The sequence below is a fragment of the Rissa tridactyla genome, chromosome 10 (assembly GCF_028500815.1).
Source record: "Rissa tridactyla isolate bRisTri1 chromosome 10, bRisTri1.patW.cur.20221130, whole genome shotgun sequence".
In the NCBI taxonomy this organism is placed as follows: domain Eukaryota; kingdom Metazoa; phylum Chordata; class Aves; order Charadriiformes; family Laridae; genus Rissa; species Rissa tridactyla.
The window spans coordinates 17,276,971-17,304,844 of record NC_071475.1 but is presented as its reverse complement, the minus strand read 5'-3'; the positions used below and the strand labels follow the sequence as shown (position 1 = coordinate 17,304,844).

The 27,874-nt window shown below is 50.4% G+C and overlaps 1 protein-coding gene across 8 annotated transcripts in view; it reads right to left on the bottom strand.

Moving 5' to 3' along the window:
- Positions 1–1,198: 1,198 nt before the first annotated feature.
- Positions 1,199–27,874, bottom strand: part of POC1A (POC1 centriolar protein A) — an 84,975-nt gene continuing 58,299 nt past the window's right edge. Inside the window, exons 11-15 of one of the 8 annotated variants that reach the window (XR_008468677.1) lie at positions 24,775–24,910; positions 24,441–24,587; positions 6,020–6,313; positions 3,548–4,417; positions 1,199–2,998 (exon numbers count right to left, since the gene is read on the bottom strand). Coding sequence is in view for 1 of the 8 variants with exons in the window: in XM_054216065.1 (XP_054072040.1) it covers positions 24,812–24,910 (99 nt within the window). In the remaining 7 variants the exon portion in view is untranslated. Of the gene's footprint in view, positions 2,999–3,454; positions 4,418–6,019; positions 6,314–17,827; positions 17,884–24,440; positions 24,588–24,623; positions 24,911–27,874 lie in introns of those variants that run through there. The other 7 variants (XR_008468678.1, XR_008468681.1, XR_008468676.1 and 4 more) reach the window with 7 other exon arrangements.

Sequence of the window (27,874 nt, the reverse complement as noted above, 5' to 3'; positions counted from 1 at the left end):
TGCTCCATCAGCCCCTCAACCAACGCGTCCTGGCACGGAGCAGGCACCAAGCCTGGGAGCTGCACTTGGAGCTGCTCCAGCTCGGCACAAGTCTCCAAGCGAAAACTGTGGCTCCCGTGATCTGATCTACCCCCTCGCCCCAAGGTAAGACACGGCATTCTCCATTCAGGAGCTGTAGGATGAACATGTGGCATGAAATTAGCTTACTACCCTGCAGTTTTGACTACCAATGGAGTAGATGTCACATTATCAGACCCCAGTGCTTGGTCCTGGCTCTTGGGAGTTCTTCTCATGCCCTGGGAAGGGAAGGTGAGGGAGCAACACAGAATCCCCCAGGGATGCAGACAGGCAGCGAGCTGCTCAGAGCAGCCTTCTGGGCTGCATGCAGCAACACGCTAAGGAAGATCCAAAATGCATGAGGCCGGGGCACGTGTCAACTAACCCTGTGGCTCCTTTCAAACTAAAAGGCTTTTTCTCCCACCCAGCTTCCTTCCCAATTCCTTGGGATCTCAGTTGAGGGGAAGGAGGCGGCCAGGAGAAGGCACAAACACAGAGAATTTAAGCAGAGCCCTTTCCAAAAGCGATGTGGATACGTGGATGTTTCCACAAAGCAGGACCGACTCTGCTCAAGTCCAGCACCTGGGGTCTGCGTCCCAGATCTGCACGCCCCTTCCTGGATCTCCTGCAGGTCCTGCCCTAACGGGCACCACCAACCTGAACTCACTGGCTGGCTCCTCAATGCGAGGTGACATCCTGGCCTTTTCAGGTGAGCCCCAACCGTTCTGCTGAGACAGAGAGGACGCTTAGCCGGGCTTTCTGCGGGAGCAAGCTCTGCCCGTCCCTCCAGGGGCACAAGCCGAGAACCAGAGTCGCTGCAAACAGCAGCTCTGTTGGAGGCGGGCAGATGCTCAGGGGATCATCTAGACACGATCGCCATTTCATATGCCTGATTTCACATCTTCCATCTTCAAGTAGCTCTCAAGCAGCTCGATTTAATGATCCAACCACATTTCCACCCAAGCCCCAGGCTACGGGGAAATTTGCACAGGTGTGGCAGTGCTTCATCGCACGGCAAGACACAACAGCTCCCGGCCGCGCACTGGGGCTTCCAGAGTGCTCCAGACACAACCGCTGCGTTATCTCCTGCTCGGGATGCTCAGTGTGCGGCTGACATAATCCTCGACACCTCTGAGCTCACCGTCATCGGGCGGAGGAGCCAGCACAGCGCCGAGGCACAGCCACATCCCACGGCAGCGGAGGAGCTGGGTACATGGAGTCCACCTGCCCTAATTGCTTCGTCTTGTACTTGACAACCTGTGGACACCCAGGGTGTGAAAAAGCAAAGTAAATGAGCTAAATCCCATAATTGTTTAATATAACTAACCACAGGACTGGAATGGGTTCGTTATCGAGAAGATAGGCTGCTACAGATCTCCCCTCTTAGAGCACTAACCTGAACACGGGAAGGGCTTTGCCACATCTTCCCCACTGGGGGAGCAGAGAGGAGCAGGTCCTCCTTTTTATTTTATTTTCACAGATTATTGATCCTGACTTCAAAGAGAAGCCATCTCTCATCTCAGGCTCTGGCACCGCAGGATGCCATCGTGACCCCGGGTTTCCGGACAGCCAGCATGGGTGCTCACGCTGGTTTGGATCAAAGCAAGGGAGCAGCCGCCTTCCACAGCCCCATCAACCACTTACCAGGGCTGTGGCCAGCACCCTTCCTATGAGGCTAGTGAAATTAATTGATTAATTGCCTCCATCCTTTAGTGTTTCATGTGAGACAGCTTACAAGAACCATCTGTTCTGCATTTCTCTGCCTTCCCAATGCAAAACAGATCATTTTAAAGCTCTTTTGGCACTCCATCAGAGATGCCTTTGACGAACCTGCTTCTTGCTCTTGCAAAAGCAGCCCCGCGGGGGGGTTGAGGGGGACGGGGGTCCTCCCTGTACAACGCACAGCGATGGGCTCTGGCCGCATGCAGCCCTTGCACCCGGACTGGAGTGTTCCTGCAGTGCTCTTCTGCTGCGGTGGCGGGTTGCAGGGATACCTCACAGCGTGCCGAGGCCTGGGTTCATTTCACTGGCAATCGATTCAGCCCAAGGGAGCTGAGCTGTATTCAGAGACCCCCACCATGTGCTCCAGGTGTAGCTGGAGAACATCACATCTGTAAATCCACAAAATCCTCTTCTTGCAGGCTGTGGGGTCCAGAAACAGCCATACTGGGTTGATCGTTCAGGCGGAGCTCATTTACTTTAAGAAAAAACAGCCAAATAGCCAGCTTTCTCCTTTCACCTCTTCCACGGAGCCATCCAAACCCACCGCTGTGAGCCAAAACACACCGTGAGGCTCTCAGGGCTTTGAGCAGAGCCACCAAAAGCCACGTTTATCAGCCGAGCTGGCTGGCTCCTCACTGAACAGCATCGCCTCAGCGTTTGCAAACACTGCCCGTAACGGGGTACGAGGATGAAGACATTGTTGGCAGCGCTTCGCTCGGGCTCCCTTCCAGCAGCCCTCACTGCGAGGAGGGGGTGACCGATTCCCGGAGCGGATCCGTGAAGTCATTCTCTCCCCACGTGCCTTCTCCTCCCCGACATCATCAGCTGGGGAAAGCAGGCGCAACAGCGGTCCCCTGCTGCAGGATTTGCTTCCGAAGGCGCCAGCAAAGGATGCCTCGCTGCTCTCAGAGATAGCCGGCACGTCAGAGGGTACGGCCGGGTGCGCCCAACACCTTTGCTCTGAGTAAAGTGCCGTGGAGAAGCGTCCCCAGAGTGCCGATGTTTGGTGAGCTGGGTGACGCTGGTGGGAAAAGGCTTGGAAAAGGCAGGAAGGAAATGACTCACCCACCTCAGTCCCTCTCATTGAGCCTGGCTTGGGAGCACCATCACGCCACAGATAACCAGGAGTTCAGGGGCTCAGCTAAACCTCCGTCTACCCTCCGGTCAAGGTCTCACAGTGGAGATCCGTGTGGTCCAGAGCAGGGATGCAGAAACCTTCCTTTAAATGACAGAAACGTGGCATGAGCGATGAATGTCTTTCAGAGGGGCTCCGACAGGAAAGGAGGGCGCACACTCATCGCAGCTGGGTTTTTCCTCCAGTCCCTTTGATGCCCAGCAAAACACCCAGGCAGAGAGGGCAAGGTGCTGTCCTGGGGGATGCTGAGCGCCCAGGCTGCTGGCCCCAGGAGCGGGGCATCCCCCAGACCCAGACAGAGCAGCTGGGAGTAGCTCCCAAAATTAACAGGAGTGGGGGCTGAGCTCCTGTGTTAGAAGTATTTAAAGATTTTCTGGGCTGGCGTCTTCACCTCCTCATCCACCCCAGCAGCACCCGCCGTGGTTTTACCCGGAGAGAGTCCCAGGATAGCTCATCCTGCAGCGCTGGGGCTGCACGCTGCCCTTCCAGAAGCTTTTATCCACCCAGGATGCCCCTGCCAACACACCCACAAACACTCACCTTCTGCCCCAGTTTCCAAATCCAACGTTTTAATTTAAGGCAGGATGAATTATTTCAACTGGGGGGAAAAAAAAATTTAAAAAAAAATATCACATGCACAAAGTGGAATTTCTCTTCTTTTTTCCAGAAATTAGCATGATCCACTTCTTTAAAGTTCTTAAGAGATTAACCAGAAAATGAAACATTTGGCCTTTTCATTACTTCTCTTCCATTTTTTCCTTTCATTTTTTTTCCCCTGTGACAAAATGAAAAGAGAAAAAAGAATTAAGTGTTGAAACCATTGGAAGTCATTTGTTAAAGAGAAGAAACTTCTGTTTCTCAACTACAACACAAGGGAGATTCTTTTTTAGCATCTTCACTTTATACCTCCTTACTCGTAGAATTTAGCAGGAGGAGGAGACTTCTTGAAAAGATTTGGGGAAAAAAAGCTGGATTCCAGAGTTCCTGGCTCCGCATGCTCTAGAGAAGTTGCCAAAACTTATGGATACTTGAAGACTACATACTAGCACTGGAACAACGTTGGTGGTGGAAATAGCCAAGAATTGATTTGTAATTAAGTGGGTTTGATCGTGTTTGTAACCTTTTTGTCTTCACTTTCATGCTGTCAGAGTTAATAACGGGCCGAAACACAACCCTTAGGCTTATAACTCTCTAACGGAGGCAGGAATATTCCTCCAGGCTGGGAACAGCAGCAAAGCCACGCGCAAAGCCGCATAACCAGGATTTGCTCGTTTGACTTCCAACCAAAGATCAAGCGCCATTTGAGAATAAGCTTCCCCTGAGCAACTTCCATGACGAAGTCCGAGATAATCATGGGTCTCTTTGCGGGTGGTCTGCCAGCGCGGAGGATGCGCTCACGCAGGACAGGATCTGTTCTGACTGCTGGCGGTGGCCTGTCCGCAGTTTATTCAGATGGCTGGGGGATACCAGCTTGGGAATGCGCTCTCCTTGCGTGCCCCAGACCTACAGAGAGAAAACACAGAACGTGAAGGTTGCATGTAGCTCAATGCGCTTTAGAGGGGCTCTTTCAGGGGCCTCCAAGCTCTTGCAAATCAAATGCACCTAAATACCAACTGGATTTCAACCTAATTCCAGAGGTAACAACCACCTACTCACATGCCAAAGCAGCGAGCAGACGGCTTGCTAATTACCGTGTCTCCTTCATGAACATTACACTTTCCGAGGAGGAATTTGGTGCTGGAGCGAAAGACTGCTGAAAGCGAGCCAAGCTCAGCTGAGCAGCGAGGACGCTTCAGAACTGCTGAGATCCCCGCGGCAGGGCTGGTGCTAAACCCAGCCCCTGGTTTTCACACCCGCCGGGTGGGTCGGTGGGTGCTACCCCGGTGACACCTCCAAAACACACACAGAGCTCACAGCCACGTCACCGGGGACACAGGAGAGGTGGTGGCAGGGACTGCGCGGGGGAAGACAGCAAACCACAGGGTGTTTGTGGTCCTGAACCTCCGTGACATTTGACAGTACCTGGGGCCTGACCTTTCTTAACCCACACCCAAATCCTCCCCCTAAAACCTTCTGGGAGCTTCCTTGGGCTGTGACACCCCGCTGGCGCTTGCCATAATTTCTGCCGCAAGCAGCCGCCCCGGGCAGTGTCCGACAGTCCCATCCCCAGGGAAGGGCTAGCACAGCCACACGCTTTGTGCTGGGAAGAGCCGGCCTCGCCAGCCCGAATGGAGCCAGGCAGGCGGGTTTCCCTCAGCCAGGGCTCCCAGGGCTCTCCCATGACGAGGCGTTACCTCGGTCTCTACTGGTTTCCACTGGCAGCCTCCTTTGATGTTACCCCACGAGACTGAGCGGGGAGAAACCAAAGAAACCTCGCCGAGATGCATCTGGTGTTCTCAGAAAGCAGCAAGTTCCCTCGGTGTCCTCCCCACCCCAGCATCCCCGCTCCCGCTTCAGCACAGCTCCAAAACCCACCTAGCACCTAAATCCCCTTGGTCTTGTGTATGGTTTAGATATTTAGGTAGAAATTGCGCTCCTAAGCCTCTCCAGGAGTCTCACTTTACTAATTGTAATTGAACTGGACAGGGAACACCAGGTCTCACCACATTAAAATGTTTCCTGGTTTTAAGCAAAGTGCCGGAACTGCTGCGCTGGGGTCAAAGGACTCGTCATTTTGGATGCCTGCAAACTCAGCTGCCATGCTGACAGCGCTGGAGTACAACCAACCAACAGTCCCACCATGGCCTCATTAGGAAGAGGGTTCCAGAGGTACCAAACAGACACCTTTAGACTACAACACATGCTCCAGAGGAGGAGACAATGTCAGGATGTTGCAAAGGCATCATCTGCCAAGCCGTGTGGCTCCCAGCATTGGCTGCAGCCCCTACTCTACCGGTGTAACATGTGCCATGGGCTTTGCCGCTCACTCCCAACCCCATCAGAGGTGAGCAGGTTGTTGCAGAGGGAACAGGGACCACACAAGTCCTTTGGCCCAAAAGTGACCTACCATGAGAGAGGGTGGCACCCTGATTACCCCAGCAGAGAGGTGAAAGAAGGATGATAGAAGGAGAGCAGGATGGACCAGGGTCTGCAGAACGAACGAACCTTTCCATTTTCCTCCCAGGTCAGCTCGAAGGATGCTGGTAACTCTGCTGAGAGCCAACAAAGCAGCTCTGTCCACCAGGCTGTCCATGGCAAGAGAGCAAGCATGGTCTCATCTTCATCACTGGTCAACCCAAAACACAGTCCTGCCCGGCTCTTGCTCTTAGGAGATGAAATTCAAGGGCTGTGTCGAGCTCTCCCCGCAGCCTGGCTGTTGGCATTCTGACCACGACCAACAGCCACCCCCAGCAGATGACTCCAAGCTGAGACTGGATCCCACAGCAACCTTTAAAGCCACTTCCAAGAAAATACATAGCCCATGTTATTGCCCTGTGGGACAGGTAGAGACTTCAGAGACATGCTCCGTCACCCTTTCTGGACAACCACCCTTTAAATTTAGGTCCTACTACAAGCATGCATGAAGTCTACTTGGCAGAGCAAAAAACCATCCCAGAAAACTCACTCAATCTTCGTTAGCCTTTCCAGCACTGCACAAACGGCCTCCCTAGCGGCTGGAAAGTCTGCCTTTCCCCAGCCAAAACGCTCTTCTGCAAGTCATTTGAGCTCTTACCTCAGAAAACTCCTTCCCTGCCTGCACACACGGAGAAGCAGCTGTAATCTGACTTTATTACGGCCGCGCACGTGCCGTTGCCATGGAAATGGCAGCGATGCTACTGGGGCCGACTGCGGCACAGCCGGACACAGGCAGGGACCGCAGCCAGGCTCCCCGGGACGGTGCTGCTGGAGGAAACCCCCCTTGGCCAAATTGCTAAAAAAAAAAAAAAAAACAAAAAAAACCCCCACAAAACCAAAAACACCACCCAAACCAAAAAACAAAAAAAAACAACACAACCTACCAGCAACAGCAAAACCCTCTCAGATCAGGGGCAAGAGGGTTTCACAGCTGCTCGAGCCCTCGGGGTAGCACCAACAGCATGTACCCCAGGAGAGCATTAGAGACCACTTGACATTTATCTTGGTAGCAGCGCAGCTCTTGCTATGTCCTCATTGACACACCTGCTTAATTGGCTCCACTGAAAAGTCATTAATAACCCCTAGGTAAGCTAATGGATAAACATCCCCAAATCTTTCTTGTTCTTCAGATAACTATACTCAAGGGCTTGGTCTCTTCAACAGTTCGGCCAGTCAAGTCAGGTGTGAAGGTGTGATATCAGCCACCACAAGGAAACCGAGAAAAGTCCTTGCCAGTGAAGAGCAGGACATCTCCCAGTACAAAACGTCCTTCTCCTCAGTCTTAAACCTACAAGGCGAACGAACAGGAAGAAATGGAAAGGTCTCACTGCCCTCCTTGCCATGGCGGAGCAGGCACTGCCTGGATCCTGATCCTCAGGGTGTAGAGCAGCCTCAGGAAAGTAACAACAGCCTTGGTGATGGGGGCACTTCCACAGAGCCTGGAGGACAAGCTTAAATTGTGATAAAAAAGAAGGCTATAAATTCCTGGAGAATAAGTCATCCTCTCTTAAATCATGATGGATTGCAAACCACCTCTGCTGAGGAAGCAGAACTTAAACCACAGCTTGCCAACGGCTGCCTGCCACTGCAAGATGGGTCTACACATGCCCCTAATTCTTCTTTTAACCCCACGGTATCCCTCACGGTTGCTGCTGGAAACAGGAGATGCTTCCAGTTAGACCCATGGAGGCTGTACTTATCTCCTCCTTCAGGCCTGTGCTCAAGCCCCGTGATGGGCAGGGTTGGGGAGAAGCCCAAATCCAAGGCTTGGGCCATGCCGAAAGGGACCACACACAATCCTGCACCAACCTGCCCTGGGGCAGGCTGGAGGATGGCTGCCCTGGGGCTGCACAGCAGCGAGGGCTTTGTAAGCACAGAGAGATGCAGAGACAGACAAGTCTTGTGAGTTTAAGAGTCACCAGGGTGTCAAGCAGAAGGGGCTCTATGGCACCCAAAGAAGACGGCAAAGGAAAGCAGAATAAAAGTTTGATTCACTGAAAACAGAGAGAGGACAAAGTTTCATCTGTCACATGTGGGACTTGAGGAAGCAAAAATGCTTCTCTAAGGCACAAGGAAGGAAGGAAAGGCATCACAGCACCAACCTGCCCACTGACGTCCAACTGCTCCACCACCACGAGGTGCACAGGGAGTGTCAGCGCTCCAAACCCCTCGCCCTTGAGCAGCGATGCAAGTGCCTGGAGGTGCATCCTGGCGCCACGTCACCGAGCTTCATCTCTTCGTCTGGGCAGGAACGCTTTTAGCGTCCTCCCATCCTGGAGCCAGCGCGAGTTATCTTCCAGGCTGGTGTTTGGCAGGTAGAAACCGTGGCGAAGGGAGATTCCCACATCAAGCGCGTGCCTCCCTGCTACACCTCGGCGCTTGGGCTCCCAGACCGCATGGCTGAGCACCCCGCTCGCAATTACAGATCTCCCCGACTCTTTGGCCCTTTCATCATCCTAGACGCGCAATACCAAGCAAACCTGGCAACTGCTTCTCATTTGCCTTCAGAAGAGTTGAAAGAACCTGGCCAATATTTATGGCAGCACATAGAGCTAGCAGTGCCCGGGCCGCTTTGAGAAAAATAGCTGAGGCTTTTCTGAGCCTGAGATTATTTATTATTCATCAAATTGGATTCCACCTTCCCCCTTCAGTTTTATGTGGTTTTTTTCCTAAAATATGGATTTTTCTTTACATTGAGGTTTTACTTAAGGATTAAAAAGGAGGACGCAGAAAGGGAAAACAGGAGAAAGGGAAAAGAAGGATAACAAAAAAAATGTCATTTTGTAAAAAATAAAAAAAAATATTCAGCTAACAAAACTTACCCTCTCAGAAGCCTGCAGAGGAGAGGACATCAACAAATGGCATGATGCACGTTTTTTTTTTTTTATGAACTACTTCTTACAAACTACCCAATGGATCGAGAACCCAGTTTACAGCAACACCTCCGCCAGAACCAAACTGGTTCAGCTGATAGAAAATGGTGTCCCAAATTGGCTGTGGGAACGAGTCCCCCGCAAACCAGGAGGATCCCTCTGGGAGGGCTGCAGCGGGGCAGGAGCGGGCGTTTGGCTGATGCAAGGCTCCTGCTCGGAGGACCTCGCTCCTCCACCAGCCACCCAGGGCACGTCTGACAAAGCTGGCTGACCACAGGGCCGTGAGAAAAGGACGGGATCTGCAACCAAATTACCACATCTGTTTTTTCCAGGGCTTGCCCAGGAGTGAGTCACGTCAAGAGGCGGCTTTGAGCATGGTCTGGACCTGGGCAGATAAAAGCCGTGTTATTTGTGTGCGTTTGCTTGAATTAACCAGAAAGAAGAGTGCACAACACATCAATCCCGCAAAAGAAATACTGCGCCAAAGTGACTTCCTGGGAAATGCTCTCCTTCCTTTATCATCCGCCTGGGGAGGAGAAAGCACAAAGCATGAGCCAGAGGAGAAGTGCCAGGGCAGGGGACACCCTGTGCCCACCCAAACCCCGTGGTGGTGGCTGGGGCTGTCCCTGCGGAGGCAGAGAGTGCCCGGCACCGAGCGGGGCTGGGAGCAGGATGACAGGATCAGCTCTTGCTGAGGTTGCTCCTCGTGGGTCTTCACCTTTTCCCTCGGAGAAAGGCATCCCCAAAGCAGAATACAACATCTGCCTCAGAGGTGGGAGAGCAATGGATGAGCCCCTTTCCAGCACCAAAAGCAAGGCAAAACCGACTACAATAACCGCCCGCTTGACATCTCCTCACATCACATGTCGGGCTGCCTTTCCCCGCTGTATGAGGCCGTGATGGGCTCATCGTCCCTTCTCCCTGCGCCGGGGACCCCATGCTGCGGGGTCAGGGTAAGAATTACCCCTGGAAGCACAAGAACACACTCCCACAGCGCTGCCCAGTCTTGAATAGGGAAGGAAAAAAGACCAGGGGACTTTCTCCCCTGAGCAGAGTCCTTTGGGAGAGCCACCATAAGGGCTCGAATAGAGTCAGGCACCATTTTCCATTTCCCTGGTCAGTTTGGCAGTGACTGCTTTCACCCCTGTGTCAGAAGTACGCTCCATGTGTTAGAGGATCACGTCAGGACAATCTCTCCAGTCCCCGGGGCTTGAGCAATTGGAAGTCAGAGATACATAGCCAGAGCGTGTCTATTCCTCGCAAAGGAGAGGGACAGACAGCAAGAACCACCTGAACGAGGAAAAACAAGTACACAAGAGGGGTACTGCTTCAGGGATCAAATCCACCACAAAAAAAATCAAACCCAAACCCAAGATACCGGTATGTTGGCAGGAGGAAGGCTACAGAGCAGGCTCAGGGTGGAAAACTGGGGAGGGGGAGAGAGTAGCACCTGCAGTGGGGACCATGAGTGGAAAGAAGAGAACCAGGCTGAGGAAGACACCAGGAAAGGCAAGAAACAGATGGTCTGAAACGACAGGCAGGTCCTTGCGCGTCACATCAGGCACCGTTGGTAAATGTTCATTGCTGACGTTTCACACCTACACCAGGGAGCATTGTCACGTCTCAGCACCCAGAAGGTGAGACAACATCCTCACCATACTCATCCCCAGCGCCAGGTCCTTCAGCTCAGATCTCTGGAATTAGACTCCAGAACAGATCCCTTTCTCCCTCCCTGCAGGTGCACCCGGAGGAAGCATCGCCCTACCACCCCTTCAAAAGAAAGGCACTTTCCTTGGCAGGGGCTACCAAAGCAGTAGTATTAAACTTAACAGCTTTATGTGACCCTGAAATGTCTGCTATTAATTGGGCCACTGACTGAGGGAACTGAAGATCCCAAACTTCAGATAGACCAAACGAAAACTCATGTAGAAAAACAACCAGTGATATTTTCCACTGTTCCTTGAATAGCCTAAACAGGTCCATGCGTGGTGGGAAGGGAGTCTAGTTCAAGTGGCCTGCTGCTCTGGACAGATGCCGTGCCCGAGACATCTCTGCTCTGGAGGTCTCCCATTTATTTGGTCACTTTTCCCTTGTGGTTCAGTTCAAGGCAAGAATTTGCAAGTTTTCCAGGGACAGGAGAGCCCCTGCCTGAATTCCCTTTGATTTCCTCGCCAACCCGAGGGTCACAGCAGCCTTCCAATGCTTGTGGTGAAGGGCCACATCACTTGGAAGGGGACACCACTAACATCAACGAGTCGTTTCGTCATCTGAGCCCGGAGGGGAAGCACGCAGATGTAGTTACCCAAGCAGGACACGTCACCGCAACGGCTTTGCCAAGCCAGGGTGCGTGGCTTAAAGATCCTTTTCCTTCCTGACATTTCAGAAGTTACCTCTGATGTCTAACACCTTAATCATTCAGGGTTTATCTTCCCTCATCTCCATGGGCTCGACAACATTACAAACTGAGCAGTTTCCCACTTGACAGAAAAAATGTTGGAAAAAAAAAAGGACAATAAATTTTCTCTCTGTCATAAAAAAAGTATTCATCGTTTTTTCTCCCAAAGACACCCAGAAGTCTCTAAACAGGGAGTGAAAAACAGAAAATTGCTGCGTTGTGCCTCCTCCACAACATGACTCTGAGCATATGAAAACATATATGACATCTATGTAACATAAAGGAGGGAGATCAGAATTACCTCTACAAGAGCAATAAGGCTCAGTTTCTAACATCCAATCGTGTATATTACAACTTATACTTGCACTAAGGGTGACTGATTACCCTCCATCCCAAAATATTTCAATGGGATCTAGAGTCAGCTGGAAAACAAAGGCACTTTTTAATGGCAAAAAGATTCACAGTGCTCTTCCGTCCACACATGTCAAAATTTGGGGGAAAATTAGGAAAGACAAGTAATGAGGGAACACAATAGTGTCACTATTTCCACCAAGATACTTGCTCTGCCTTGCCCAGCGGGCTGCGCGCCCTGGCACTGCTCACAGCCCGCCGGGGTTCAGGGCAGAGGGAAACTTTCATCTGTAACCTGGACTTCGAATGCTGAACCCCTGCAATGGGTAGGACACAGTCCCAGCTCCTTCAGCCGGGGAGCTGAGAAGCGATTTTGTTGAGCTGGGTTATCACATTCAACAACAGAAACCGTTAGAGCTCTGAAACATCCCTCCAAAAATGAGTTTATATCGAAATGTTGCATAGGCTTTGAGCAAAGCAGACATCTGCCCCAGACCACAGCACCCGGAGAGGACACACTTGCTGCAGTGAAACTGGGGCTCCTTCACCAAGAGCTTAGACCAGTTGAGTGTTTCCCAACACTGCAGAGGATATGTCCCGGAAAACCATGGTGAAGCCGGAGGGCCACGCTCCTTTCCCTTCATTCACCACATTCTCACTGCCATTTTCTGCTCGCCAGCACGAAACCACATGCTCCAGGGCGGCACAGAGACCCAAAGCGTGGGGTCTTCCTTCAGGGGATGGAAATGGTTGAAATCAACTGGCCCAGATGCTTTCCACAAGTGTCATGCACCAAAGACAAGTTATTGCAAGCTGCCCTTCACTGCCAGGCATCTGCTGCTCACCCGTCCACACCACAGCTGCCACCTGGCAAACTCATTTCTACTCAAACCTGGAAGCTTTTGTTGCAGAAGACACAATTGAGGACCTTCAGATAAGAGGGGGCATTTAAGATAAGAGAAGGTATGATCATCTCCCGATTATGCCGCCCATGCAGCCTAATCTGCCTCCACAATCTGCACGCTGGCCTGACCAGAGACACCACCAAAGCGCTGATCCCACTCCCCAATGGTCGCCCCATGGACCCCCAGGCGCCGTGTGGGACCAAAGGCATGCTGCACAACGAAGGCCAGATAAGCGTGCACGCTGCTTGACTAACGTCCTCTCCCTTTGATTTGCAGCTTATTGTCTTGGGGACAGTGTAATGAACTAATTTCTTCCCCATGGCTGGGGACTGGACACACCAATCTCCCAGGCTTCCCTCCAGCTGTGCAGCCCCACACACCGATAGTACTGGGGGGGAATTGAGCTGCTGGTTTGCCCATTGGCAGGTCAAGCTCACAAGCTCAGGGAAAGCATTAAGCATGTCCAACTTTTGTGGACTCCCCATTAAAAGCACCTCTGAAACCCTTCTGCTCCACAGCAGCCAGCCTGAGCAGCAGGAGCCTCACCACCCTCCTGGCTCCTTCTCCTGCCTATTGCACCAGCCTCCCCTCGTGCCCCAAACCACCCTGAGAAATGGTGAAAGTGCGGGTGTCACTCCAAACGTATTGGAGAAGGAAGTAAGACTGCCTGAGCAATTCACTTTGTGCAACGCTGGTGTAACACGACCAACTAGGGCAGATCCCATCCAGCACAGGCTTATCTCATCGGCACAAGCCCCGTTGGTCAGGTTTGAGAGGTGATTTCCCACCGCACGTTATCAGGAACACACCACGCGGCAGCTCCTGTTGGGCAATAGGAGATGCTGTTTCTCTTCCACAGGACAAGCCAAGTCACCGAGCTCCGCGGCACCGCCCACAGCGCAGAGGACCTGCTCCTCTCCCAGCCTCCTGCCCGGGATGGCAGAGTCCCACCAGCCTTGGCTGAACACAGCGATGGGAGAGTGGTACAAGGCTGGGAAGGGAAATTTAAGCTTGGGATTTGTGCCTGAAGCCCCACCACCACGGTAAGAGGTCTCAAAGCGTTAGCAGCAGCTTGTTGCACACCTGATGCTAGAGGAAAGGGATCATTGTAAGGAACTACAAACCCTATTAGCAAATTCTGAGCATGTTCAGGGTGAGGAAAGAAAATGGGCTTGAAGTAGGGACATACGCCTGGTCACTCAGCACAACACAATGGGGAGAAAGGCTTTGTATCAAGGGAAGCAAGCTGCAGGGAAGAAAAAGGATAGATGGATCTCTCCCTTCTCAGAGGTCCCCAGTGAACCCACCAGGTAGCATCAAACTCTTCGGAGACAAAGGAAGGGAGTAAGTCACAAAATCTGACTGTAGAAATCAGGTGGTGGAGAGTCAATAAGGGAGGAGGTTTGGTGTAGCAGACAAGATAGCCTCTTGAGAAAGCACTTGAGAGATGAGCTGTAAGATGCACAGGAAATCAAACAGCTCCGCACCTGGGCTGTGACCTAACCTTACGCATTTCAACACAGCCACAAGCTATTTCCTCAGCCGAGCACGGACACTGGTGAGGGATGCAGGCAGTTGTGAGGACCTGGCTTTAGGATACTGTTCCGCAGTCTCCAAAGAGACTGGCTCACCCTCAGCAACCCTTGTTCGGACCAACATTTCTGCCTCCTGGAGTGTATTAGTGGAGAGGAGAACATCACCACAGCAGGGACTTCTTGTAGCTTTCCAACACCTGCAGGTCTTTCAGCATTACCTCTGCTCACTTGGCTCGGACTTTCACACCACCCCATTAATAGAAATATTATCCCTATCTATGGGAGGAAAAGGCCTTCGGGACCCAGCTCGCCAGTTCCAGCTCAGGACAGGGAACCCCGAGCCAAACCAAACTCTCCCTGCAGCGCTGCGTCTCCATCCAGCGCCCAAACGCCGGGGCGCCTTCCAGAAGGCAAAGCCGCAAGTGTCCTACGGGATGGCCCGGCCAAAAGAAACAAGAACACAGGTGCTGATCTTGGCTCAGCCTCTCGCTGGCTCAGATCGTGCAGCTGCAGAAGCTGAGCTCCACACAGGCTGCAAAAGTCAGCTGAGACAGTGGCAAAACAACCAGACGGTCCAGCCATGCTGGCTTCCACCGCCAGCAGCACCCTAGCCAGCCAGCTTAAAGCAAATCTGCATCTCCACGTCCAAGCTGGAGATCGCAAGCAGACAAGTTACAGAGTCTTAAGCGAGTCCCTCCACCTTCCAGTGAGTCAGGATCCCCATCCACGAGGGGTGGTTTGAGTATGACCCCTCCCATCTCACAGGGCTCCAGCAAAGATCTCAAGGGTGCTTGCACAATGCCACGATTACACGACATACCATCTACGTGATAGCTTTCATCGGACAGGAGCACCGGGAAACCTACTGGCAGAGATGTGGTTGGGCTCTGTGAAGGATTCCCCACTGGAGGAATTCCAGCACTATCCAAGACTTTTGGGGGTAGGTTGACTCGCTGGTGAGACCCATATATCAGCACACAAAAGCGGTAGGTGTTGTTCCCTTCAGCCCCACTTTGTCAGGTCCAGCTCACAGAACTGGCCTGGAAAGCCTTTCACAAAGGGGCTTTGCAAAAGCCCCTCCATTCCCATCTCATGAACGGCCCCTTCCTCCACAAGGGAACTCTAGCGGACAAAGCCTACCTAGAAAGGGTAAGAAATCCTGATCTGTTAGCACTATAAAGTAAAGGAAGAGAGATTTACCCTTCAACATCGGCAGATGAGACAAGGATGGCCCTGATGCTAGTGAGAGGATCTGAAAAGACAGGCTTCCCACATGTCATTGGAAGAGGTCCCCTTCCTCTGCACACCGACTGCCCTGAACCCATCAACCAGCCTTCAGCCTCCAGACAAGACCTCAGCCACAGGGCCTGCAGGAGCCCACAACTGCCAGGGTGTGATGAGAAACACAGCGCACAGTTTTGGTAATGTAGTTCAGCCAGGCCAGGCTTCTTAGCAGAGGCCACAGGTAAGTAGAAGGAGCAAAGAAAAACCAGCGCTGCCCCATCAGGCAAACTCAGAGCGACCCTGCTGAGCTGCCAGCTGCTTGGTGGGCTGCAACCACATTTCTTCTCTTAAGGTTTCCCAGCTATTGCTTTCCTTAGCATTCCTGACATCGGTTTTCTGGCTTTACCTGGTTGTCACACCTGAGGGTGACGAGAGGTTTCCAAGTGCACGCCATCACCCTGAGACACAGTGGTCTGTTGATGGGCTGTACCAGCTGATGGACTTCATCCCTGCACAGCATGAGAACAAAGACCACAAAATTGAACACAACCCCACACAAGGCCTCCTGCAAATGCCATCTCCCACACTTTGCACAGGTCTGCCACCAGCCCATCTGTTGCTTAGGTGCGACAGGACCCATTTGAACACCACCAGCTGCAGGAACAACGTGCAAGTCATCCTGCAAGGCCACAAAGCAGTTTTATGTCCATCCAGGACACAAACACAAGGAAAGAAAAGGCCCAGGGAAAAGGAAAATCAGTGTTGCGGCTCAGAGGAAAGGAGGCATTAAAGTCTCCCCAGCACAACAGTCCTGTAAATGGTTGCAAAGACACTGTGTTCAGTCAAAAGCAATTTCACTGCCGTCTTTCCACGCAACACGTTTTGCATTTGGACAACTCAGCAGAGCTGATAACCTCGGAAGGGGCCTCCCAAACCATCTGGCCCCAGCCCCAGCTCTGAACAATTTCCATACAGGTACCTGATCTCCCCTCTGGCGAGGGAAAGCTCCCGGGCGGCCAGCTGGGACGTCACTGCTCACTCTGTGCGACTGGGAAGGGAAGGCAAAGGCTTAAATCCCTTGCAAAACCCCTTTCGGTTAGACACAGAGGCTAGTTTTAACTAACCTCGGGGATTTCAAGTGGGTTATTAAACTGGTGCAGGTAGATGTGGATGGATTACAGCAGTATTGCTTAGATTGCCAAGGAATCAACTTCAGATGAACTGATGTAAAACTTTTTAAGAATAATTTCCATGCAGCCCAAGAGTGAGTAAGAGCAACAAGAGGGGAAAAAACCCTTCACTGCGTAGTTAAAACCACTTGAAATTTCTCACTGTATAAAAACAAGGAGTGTTTAGTGGGAAAAAGGCAAAGGGGTACTCAGAAGAATGGCCAACACAGGCTACAGTTCTCCACCACCCCATAGCCACAGTTCACCAAAAGCCCTGGGGCGGTTCACACCTTGGGGAAAGCAGAGATACCTGGGGAGGCGGTGGAGCCCAGATCCAGCATCTCCCCCTCCGGCAGGAAAGGAAAGTGTTCAACTGGCCTTGAACCACAGGACGGGACCATCCCAGCTCGTTGCAGGGTGAGGGGCAGCTGATCCCGCAGCTTTCCAAGCAAGCCTGGGTAATGCCGGCATGAATTAGGGAAAGATGGCTTTAGCTGACCTTCATTTAGCTTTCTGCTGCTCCTTTACCATCATTGTACATTAGCAAGGTATTTGCATCTAGAAGGCAGGCAAGCCAATCCCAGAGGGGCCAGGGCAGCAGGCACTTGCAGAAGGGGGCAAAGGGGCTTTTCATTTAAAAGAAGGAGGGGAAAAAAGCTACTTTCCTGACTACTGGGGCCAGGCTGGAAACCTCAGATAACACAGAAGCAGGTAAAGCATGCCCCTGGCTTTCCCCTCCAGTGCCGCGGTGGAGCCCAGCGCAGTCCTGGTGAGCTGACCACATGTGGTTTCAAAGCCACCTCCCACCTTCAATAGGTGAGAGAGAGGGAAGGAAAACGGCCCCCAACCACCGTGCCAATTTTCATTGCTATTAAATATAATCATCTCTGCTCTTTCATCTTTGCTTCTCCTCCGAGAGCTGGCAACAAAGGCAGCACACAGCACGGAGAGGCAGGAGAGTGGGGTAACTGCAGCAAATAACGTAACCTCCGAAATGCGCTGCCGAGCCGCAGGGCAGGGAGCGCAGGGAAACCCACTGGCCGCAGGGAAAGGAATGGGCCCATCGCTATCAGAGGGGTGAAGTGAAGTGAGCGGCTGATTCCCAGTGCAGGGAACAACTCAGCACCAATCCCAAGCAAGTCTCACTATGTTAAAATATCGCTTCGTAAGCGGGCAGGAAGGTTGGCCCTCGGCACAGGCAGCTGCTTGAGGCAGCAAATTGCCAGAGGTTGGCAAAATCCCCCCAGGCTGTGCCATGCCCTCACCCACAGCCTGGGAACAGCAAACCCATCGCTGAGTTACACAACATCGAGCTTCCCTGCCAGCTCCCACCTTTTGCAGCACCATGGGATGATGGAGGTAACTCCAAGCAGGAATCGCTGCTAGGGAGCGCAGGTACCAGAGGGGCTGTTGGCACAGACCTCGCGCTCCATCCGGAGATGCTGTCAGGCAGAAATCCCTCAGAGGAGAGCAGCAAGGGGCCAGGGTTTCACCCCGGTGCTTGCTCCTGACCCTACAAGTGGGTATGGCAGCACAGCAGACCTCCCTGTCCTCCAGGAGCAGGACCTACACGTGCACAGCACCCTGCCCTGCAGAGCTGTGCTCCCCATCCCACCCTCCCGACACAGGAAGAGAGAGTGGTGCTCCGGTTACTTAATTTATTACCTGGTAGCAGCAAAGGGCAGTTTAACCCCAAGCTCCCCCTGGTCCTGCTGCCTGTTTTTTTCCACAACTCTTCTCCCCTCCCAAGGCCACCCCCACAGCCCCCGAGTCCCTGCTCCAGCTCTGGAGCATCCTCCAAGGACTTATTCTGCAGGCTTCTGTGTTCCATCCTGTGGGACCCAGACTAGCAGCTGGCCTTTGACTCAAAGGGAGCAGACACTCACTTGCAACCAGAAAAAACACAGCAGCAGCAAGGGGGAAATAAGCACTTTCTCTTACTCAGCTCCACATTTGCAGGAGATGCCTCTGCCTAAATCCCCAGCTGATATCAAAGGCAGGTGCTACATCAGCTGGCTCAGAAACTGGTTCTTCTGGTGGCTTTGGTTTCTCTCAGAAAGCCATGTCAATGCTGGGCTATTAATGCCTGGAGCATTAGTAACAGTGCGCCCTTCGCTCACAGCAGCTCGTGACCATACCTGAGCCAGGCTGGAGGCTGAGGGCCCCTCTCCAGCTCGCACGGGTGCGGAGAGAGAAGACAAAGCCAGGATGCTCCTAGGCTGCACCCCGCTGGCTGGGTCAGCTGAGACTGCTCACTGCTGCCTCGTTACACACAGAATTTGACTTTTCCTGTCTGCACAGAGAGGCTGGCAGAGCCACAGCTTGGAAAGCAGCAGGCCAGTTTGGGGTATGGGACCCCAGAGGCAAAGGAACACGTGGCACCTTGCCAGGCAAAATCCTGGGCTGATGCAGATGTATTCGTAAATGACAGTCTGGACAGTCTCAGCAGAGGCGAGGGACAGCTTTGTACCATCTTGTGCAGGGTGCTGCACAGCAGCAACAGATCTGCCCTCCAAAAGTAAGATGAAGCAGCCCCACGGACTGCGGTAAAGTCTCCAGAGCAAACTGAGCCTGCTCAACACCACCAACACGGCTCCGGTTAAAGGTATCTAAGGAATTTTCAGTGTCCTCCACAGCACATAGCCCAGATCACGCCTCCTCTTTCCCACCTGGGCTGCCAAATTTAGAAGGCCGATCCCATGGCCCACCCTTACTCCTGCCCCTGCCTCCCTGCGTGACCTGCAGGTACGCAGGCAAGAATTTCTGCTTTTGCCACCCATCACCTGGGCCACTGTCAAGGCATTTTCAAGGACAAACCACCCCTTTGTGCTCAGGTGAGCTCCTCTCCCCGTCTCCAGAAAAGACGCCTGGCTGATGGGAAAGGCCATGCCAGCAGGCAGGTTTTCACATTCTTCTCCAGCACACCTTGCCCCAGACACTTCGCGCAATGTTCTTTTTTAAGATCTATTGATTTCATAAATAATAGAGTAAAGGAAAGAAACACATCACACAAATACACAGGTCAAATAATCTCTCCCTTAGGAAACAAACAGGAGCTAAAAAAAAAAAAAAAGAATAACCCAGCAGGCGCACACTGATCTTTAAGCAAAAGATCAAGTGGTATTAAAGCTATTTCTTAATCAACTTAACAGCACGTAGGTATGGCCAGATTAAAATGGGTCACCTTGAGGGGGTCTTGCTCCACAAACCTGCAGCTTGCAGCCTGCCTTTCTCACTCCTGAATCTGTGGAAGCAGCCGTAGTATTTTGTCACATTGTCGTACTGAAGACAAGCCCTTGAAGAAGGGAACAGCTCCATGGCGGGGCAGCTGTACCTCTCCCGAATCACTCCTCTCCATCATGCGTGCAGGATTTTAGTCTCTGCTGCTAGGGCATTGTCTTGACAGCTTTTGTTGCAGTACCTCCCCCCCGCCCCCATCCTGTGGTTTTGTTTTAGCCAGATGCTTTCCAGCTGTGCCACCGCTGCTGCAGAGCATGACAGGGGAGATGCCCAGTGAGCAGGAGGGTGTGCAACCACCTTTCCTGGGCAGCATCAGCGCCAAGAACAGAGTCAACCTGCCATTCCCCACCTGTGCTCTCAGACCTGAAGCCTGGGGTAAGTCACTTCCCAGCTGAATGCTGCCATTTCCACTCCAGCCCTTCACCTCCACATAGGAAAGCACCACCCTGTTAACAGGGACTTCACCTGCAGCCCAACACAGACGGTGCCAGAAATAAAGAAAAGTAGTAAGTTCCCTCACTAGACATTTCCAGAAAAATCATGTTGCCACACAGAGCATCACCACTGTGTCCTCAGCCTGACCAGGGTCCGGAAGGCAGCAGTGAGTTATCATCTGCATGGAAGATGCCTACAGGGAGGAGAAACAGTGAAGGAGAAGCGAGGTGACAGGTTTTTGGCACTGGGTCACAGCACTGATTCAGCCTAACTGTTTTGCAACAACAAAATGGTGCATTTCCAGATGTATTGCATTATCAGGGACAAGGGCTGGAGTGAGTATAAAGAAATCTAAGGGTAGTCACTGGGGAAAGACTTCCTTGCAGATGGCAAATTCATGGCCTCAAGCAGTGGTCACCTGGCATGTCCCAGCTGCAGCTAAGCAGACAATGAGCCGCCCTCTGCCAGAACATCCCCAATGGTTCACCATGCTCATCCCCCACCAGAAACCACCCCACAGCACCCTCTCCCAACAGGCTGATGTAAGCACGTATCCCCGATCTTTGCTCAGAAGTGATACCAGTTAACTCCAAACTCCACCCGAAGCCCTAGGTGACAGCCACCACAGGTGCCAAACAGCAGAAAGGTGCCCAGCACAAATCCCCAAACAGCAGAAAGGTGCCCAGCACAAATCCCCAAACAGCAGAAAGGTGCCCAGCACAAATCCCCCAGCATCGCCAGCTGCTGTGCTACAAGGAGACAGGGAGGAAGTCAAGGATGCTCAAGACCTGTGCTCTGGAAGCAAGCCCACCTCTCTCTTCCCTGACACACTACAGTCAGATCTCTAATGAGCTCTTCATCCACAGAACCTGTACCTCAAAAGAGGAAGTCATTTCTGTGCATCTCCCCTGACAAGGAGAACAGGGGATTGAGGAGTGATGTTTGCCTACGATGGCAGTTCTGATGCAGGGCTGGAAATAGATCCCAGCTTTCCCGGAGACACACACATGCTTCCTACAGCGGGCTAAATCCATGTTAAACATGCAGAGGAGCATCAATAAGAGCATCTTCTTTCCCATTGCATTTCCTCCCCAAAACTACAGCTGATCAGGTCATGCCATTTGAGAAGCAGTTGGAGACCAACCATTTCTAAAAGCAAGAGAAGAAACGCAGCCCTGTTCTCACGTCACAAGTGACAAACCTTTGCAAAACGATTCACTTCCCTCCCCTCCTACTCACTCGTGTTCCAAAAAAACATTTCGTTCAAAAGCAGCTCTTCAAAGAGGTTATATAATAAGTGATTTGTACCACAAGGATGGCTAGTTTTAGCCCAGCTACTTAGATCATAGTTGGATTTTTATTTTCTAGTTAGCTGGCAGACTCGCGTCCAGTGACGACCCTGCGGGCAGAGGGTGCTCCTGGCCATCTCGCTTCCCAGTCAGAAGAGTCAATACCACAGCACTCTGGTGATTTTTGCCTATTCAGTTATGAGCTCAGCTGTGGTATCTGTCCAATTCCAGCTCCCAGACAGGAAGGAAAGTGGGCAGTGCTTGAAGATTCTTACTTTTTCACAGATCACCGTAATGTTTAACATGCTCCATACTCATAGCAGCCAAAAAGCCATTTGCAGCAGCGCTGGGCTCCCCAGGGGCCAATCTCGGCACAAAGAACTGTTGCTAAAAGTTTAGTGAGGTCATTCATCTGGCAAATGTAATGGCAACAACTTAAACTACTTTTTTAAGAACTTGGCTTCAAGCATGCCTTGGAGATCCAAAGCAAAATCCTTAACTCTTTGTAGCCTCCCCGTACACAGTTCACCACAAGCGGTTTTCAAGGTAGGGTATGTCCTCAAGCGGCGTAGAAGCGATGTCAGCCAAGTACAAACAACGCACTCCTCCTCCCTCGGCTCTTCCACGGCTCCCCGAGTTAACAGCTTCGCAAATCAGTCACTGTCAATGTTCCCAAGTCAAAAAAAGATTGTGAGCATAAAAGGAAAAGTGGATTTAACTCATTCCAGAAGCTACTCTCTCCTCAGCGCTCAAAAGCCATGGTGCTTAGTGGATCGAGTTAAGCATGGAGCCTAGGGACAAGACAGGCAATAGGATGTGTTTTTGAGGTTATTGCTCAATGTTTAAGCACAAGGATTATAATTTAAATCTCATATTGTCCCCACCTTGCCTGCTTCTCAAGCAATAGCCACCTTCAGAAGTGCTGGTACGTTTTAAGTCCTGATATCTTACTCCAGGTAAGAGGTTGTAAGGAGGGGAAATGAAGAGAGGGCAAGATGCTGAGATTTGGGACAAGGGAATGATCACGATGGAGCGTACTGTCAGAAGAAATTCCTTTCAGATTACCTTTCTTGCCATCTAAATCATACAGCGGTTGTTGGATTCCCTCTTCTGCTGCTCCCCACACCCACTCACCCTGGGTTACCTCTACAACAATACATTGTATTGATCAAATGAGTGCTTTTAATAAGTTGAGTCCAGAAAAGCAACTTTCCCTATATCCCACTGGCTTGCCCTTCATCACCTGAGCATCTCATCTGTTTTAAAAACACAATTAAATCTTTCAAATGGATTCACTCAGAACATCTGAAAAGAAAGAGTGTCTATACTGAATGTGTCCAAGTCATTTGTATTGCTATTCTCCCTAAAATATTATATACAAATTGCTGCTGTGGTCTCTAGGATATTAGAAACTACACATTAAAAGGAAGCAAAGGCTATTTTTAAAGCCAAGCTTAAAACTAATGAATGTTGGAATAGCTTAAATAGTCCTCTCCCCTCTACACCCCCACCCCAAAGGCCAGTCCATAACATTGAGAATCAAGTTGATAGATTAGGCTCTTTGAACTCATTTTTGTCATTGCTTCAGCAGCAGCAGCTCAGGGCAGGACCAGCCTTCTCCTAGCAGCAAACTGGCCACACGTACCTGCGAGTCCCCTCCTCCCCACCCACCCGCATCCCAACATAAGCTCATTTCAATCAAAATGATGTCAGCCTCTCAGCAGAAAGCCACTGAAAGCTTATAGCAAGAGCACAGAAAAAGATCGCTGAATCGATTCCATTAGCGTAATCTAACCGAAAATAATGATTTATCAGCCTCGGAGCTTGGAAACAGAAAACAAGCAGTCTGTGGCAGAGCAGAGAGAAACTCAGATTTATAATCTGCCCAATAAGCATGGAAATGAGAAAGCTCTCAGCCTCTTGCAAATGAAAGAGTGAAATATTGTGATAATACCAACAAGGGGCTTTTAGAGATATAGAAAGTACCAGGAGGGAAGGAGACCAGAAGCTTCCTGGAGATGGCAGGGGAATGCGAACAGCTTGACCCAGATGGGATGAGGAGTACTACACTATCGAGACGCTGTAGGAGCAGACACAGCCTGCGAAAGAAACAGGTGCAAAAACAAATGAACCAAACCCAAAAAACACGTGGGCTGGCCTTAAGATCTGCTAAGCCCCATGTGAAATAAGGATGCCAGCCAGTTCTCAGGCAAGCATCCAGAATGCCCACAGCACATCTGGAGATGTGCGAGGCTGGCAGGCGGCGGCAGGAGGGACCACCAAGGGTAGGGATTGAGGCAGACGCCCCCTTTTCGAAGAGGTCAGACAGTGGTGAGGAGGGTTTCATTAACCCTGAGGTGCTCAAGTTCCCACAGCTCATTTCTCCAGGATGTGGGTAATGATTTATTGCAAGAAAGGAGATCTCCAGTGTGCGTTAGCAGAAGAGGTGCTGGAGAACAGGATCTCCCAGAAGTCCAAATTTTTGTGCAGCTACATATTGAACACCTGCTAAAGCCCTGAAAAAGTCATGAGGAGCAATAAGGGGACCAGGGTGAGAGCGTAGGTGTGAGTAATGACCTATTCAACTGTGAAAACATCTGCAAAATGCCTGAAAATTAAAGGCAGTCCAGTGCAAGAAGAGAGAAGTTTCACGATGGAGCAAGTGTTCTGCTATTTGGTTGCCTTTCCTCTCCCTCTACCCTGCCTTTAGTTTAAGACGACGACAAAGCAAAATCCACTTGGAATCCACCCTGCCTCTAACCCGTCAGGGCCTCTCTCCCAGCCTCAAGCAATTGTTTTTCACACCTACTCCCATCATTGGATTTAATCACCTCTGCACAAATACCACCCAGGGTCTGAACTGCTCTTTGTCAGATTTGCCAGGCACCACCAGGGACCCGGTGAGACAGACCCTTCTCCAGGTTCTGGTCGCACTGGGACCTCACCTGCTTGCTACGGTCTGAGAAGAGATGTGAACTCCCACTGCCCAAAATATCCTGGGAGCTCTTTGCTTGTCACCTGTAGCCGGCACTCACCTCAGCAACAAGCTTAATACAGCCCGCACCAGACATTTGGCAACTTCAAGATTCTTAAACATTTTAAAAATAACTCAGCAGCACCGAAGGCAGGAAAGATGCAATCTTCCTAGTTAGCACTCAGACCACACGCTGGCTGCTATATCTCTGGAAAACACAGGAGATCACAAAAGTTATCCACGCTTATGAATAAAATATTCCTTTTATTTTAGTAAAATAACAAAGCTTATTTACAGATACAATAACTTTACATTCCAACTGAAAAATAGATTGCGCTCAAAATTGTTAAAAGCAAGTCACACGCAGTCTGTTAGGAACACAAACAACTTCAAACCTCCCAACGCCTTCAGCTCCCATCTTCTCTCAGGAAATCAGCTCGTTTTGTTCTGAATGATTTTCTGCTGATTCTCAAGACATTCCTTCAGTTTGTCTTCAGTGAGTGTGAGCCTCTGCTCCAGGATGGAAACCGTCTGCAAAACAAGAAGAAAGCTGCTGTTGAGCTGCTCAAAGACAAGCTACGTACTGTATTCTCAGTGGGTAATAAAATGCCAAATTCACAGGAGTATTTTGAGGTATTTTAGCAGGGCAGAGCCCCACACGACTTCAGAGAGCAGCAACAGAGGCTGGCGGGCATGAAGCTCTCCTGCAGACACCACCAAGCACCCATTTCAGCATTTGGTGCTTTCAAATTGGACTCTGCATTTTCTTTCACGAACAGGTTCTGTCCTTCCATGTTCATGAGCTATCAGACACCAGAGTGACACCAGACACTCCTCTGCTAAGGAGACACAGGTTTTGAACAGTTTTGCCCAGTTTTAGCTTTGATTTTTGCCTTTCTGCTTCTGACTCTTTCCTCTCTTCCCTGAACGCTGTCAGTTTTCTGCAATTAAAAAATGCAAAACTTGCTGGACAAGCCCAATGACAAGCAAGAAAATTCTCCCAGCATAAGGCAGCACAACAGGTGATGGAGGGGAACTGAAACCCAAAGTAGCAACATCTACCTCAACATAATGCCTAAATATTTCTGTGTAATCCAGTTACCCCACAAAAGATTGTTATATCTTTCTCCTCAAGCTGCAGTGACCATGTACAGGATGCACAGGAAGAACATTTTAACCACGTGGCAATAAAAGCCTCTGCTGAAAACCTTTTATTGATCACTCTGAGGTAATCAAGGGACCCGGCTATGCAAAACCACTTTCAGCTTCCAAAGACACCGGAACAGCTGATAATAGGCCGTGATGATTTAATACTTTAATATCCATAAACTTATCAGCAACAATCAATAGCTTCACATTTTGAGCATTTTTACTGCATAAATAACATCCTCTGTTAGAAACAAAGGATGTTCAGAACCGTGGACTTCAATAAAGTAATGCAAATAAACTTGGACAACCACTGCTTGTATAGAAGTTATACAGAGAAAGCCTTTTAACAGCACGCTTCGTAAGCCCATCTCTAAGTCCCTGACAAAAGAAAGCAGGTCTCACTATCCCCATTTTACAACTAGGGAAACTAAAACACAAAGAAAGGAAATAGCTTGGCTAAGGCCACGCTAGTGACTAAGGAAAAGCCTCCCGTAAAATGATTTGGGGAATGAGATGAATAGGGGGAAAGCGGAGAAACCAGACGTACTAAAAACACACCACCAAGCACTACGGCAAAGCCCTTTCCCTCTGCCATCTTGTAAGATCACATATCAACAGAGTCAGAAAGGGCCATGTATCATGGCATTTACCATGATGCACTTCTTTCTTTTTTTCCCCCTCCACAAACATAGTTCAAGGCTTATTTCTACTACACATGCACTACCGCCCTGTGACAAGGCAGATGAGCTAACTCCGCTGCCTAATGCGGCATTGCTGCACCGGTAGAAAGCTTCACCTGAAAGAACAAACCCTGTGTTGCTTAAACATTCCCCTGGGCTATGGCACTAGCTTCCTTTAAGTTTTTTCCTCCTCTACTGTCACCCCTTTGAGGCACAAGAACTCAGTACACAGAGAGCCAGAAGGAAACTTGCGGAGCCAGCAGGTAACATCCCAGGTGCCCCAGAGCCAGCAGGAGCCCTCCCATCTATTCAAAGGGGAGAGGATTTCATCTTTTTCATGCATCCAGCCATGCCATTGCCTAGTGACTGTCTCACAGAGGTCAGGAGTAAAGCTGCTCAGGACAGAACACAGCAGGCTGAACGTCTACCAGGGGTTTACAGCAAAGATCTTACCCTGCAAGCAACCAGAGAGAGAATGAAAAGCAGTAGGGATCCTGGCTTTTCCATTTAAAAAGGAACTAGTAACTTAAGACTGTTAAAAAAAAGGAGGGGCAGCGAGACATTGCATCAAATTTCTTTTAGAAAGATAATCAACTGAATTCATGTGCTGGTCACACTGCCCCACTAGAAGCAAAGCCACAGATTACTTATGGTTCCTATATCCCATGATTTACCGCCACCACGATCCTGCCGATCCGAGTTAAGTGCTGTTACATGAGGCACTGTGAGACCAAGGCACAAGTAAAGCAGATTTCAGAAAGTGTTGAATTTGTGAAAAAGCTGTAAGGAAAATGTTTATTGGAATGGAAATTGCATGTAAGTATAAGCAGAAAACTTGTAGTGAGTATTTTTTGGAAACTAAAAGTGGAAAAGTAGCAGTCAGAAATTAAATCCAGGAAGTCCAAAGTAGGAACTGATGACTACAGTCCATTTAGACTTCAATATATGATGCCCAAAATACCCAGGGCATCTGACATCCTACGAAGGCAAGGGAAAGCACGACTACTGCCCAGCTGCTATTAGTGCTATATTGTAACTTACACATAAAAAAAAGCTCCTTTATTAGCAGCTGACAGTTTTAGTGTATTTCCATGTTGTTGTTTATAAAGCAAGTCCTTGTTGGTAGGCAAATTAAACTGTACTCATTGGACTCCTGCAAGTTTTTGCTATTGCTTCCCAGAAGACAACAAACCAACAATGAAGCCAAGGAGGAAAATGTTGTTAGCCAGATTCAGTGAGGATTCGCCAGAGCCAGGTTCGCACTCGAGCCTTTTCTCTGTGGCAGGATCTGGGCCTCCCCGTCGTGTCAGGAGCACAACACATGTCTCCAGTACACACCAGGGAGTAAATGCTAGATAATTTCTTAAAGTCCTGGCTCAAATTGGCAGAAGAATAACAGCTTAGGCTGAAACAAGAAGAAAGATCAATCTATTTGTTTTTTTAAGGAGTATTTCTGACGTTACAGTAATATACTGAGCATTACTATGGACACCAGGACAGAATATGGAATTTTTCACACAAAAGAAAACTCACTTAAATCACTTTTACTGACACTTCCTGCAACATTTCTCTTCATTCATCTTCGCAGACTTAGCCTAGAAGAAAAACTGTTCTTCTCTTTGGAAACATTAATGAGAAACTATGTAGAAAAACCCCCAATTGCCTC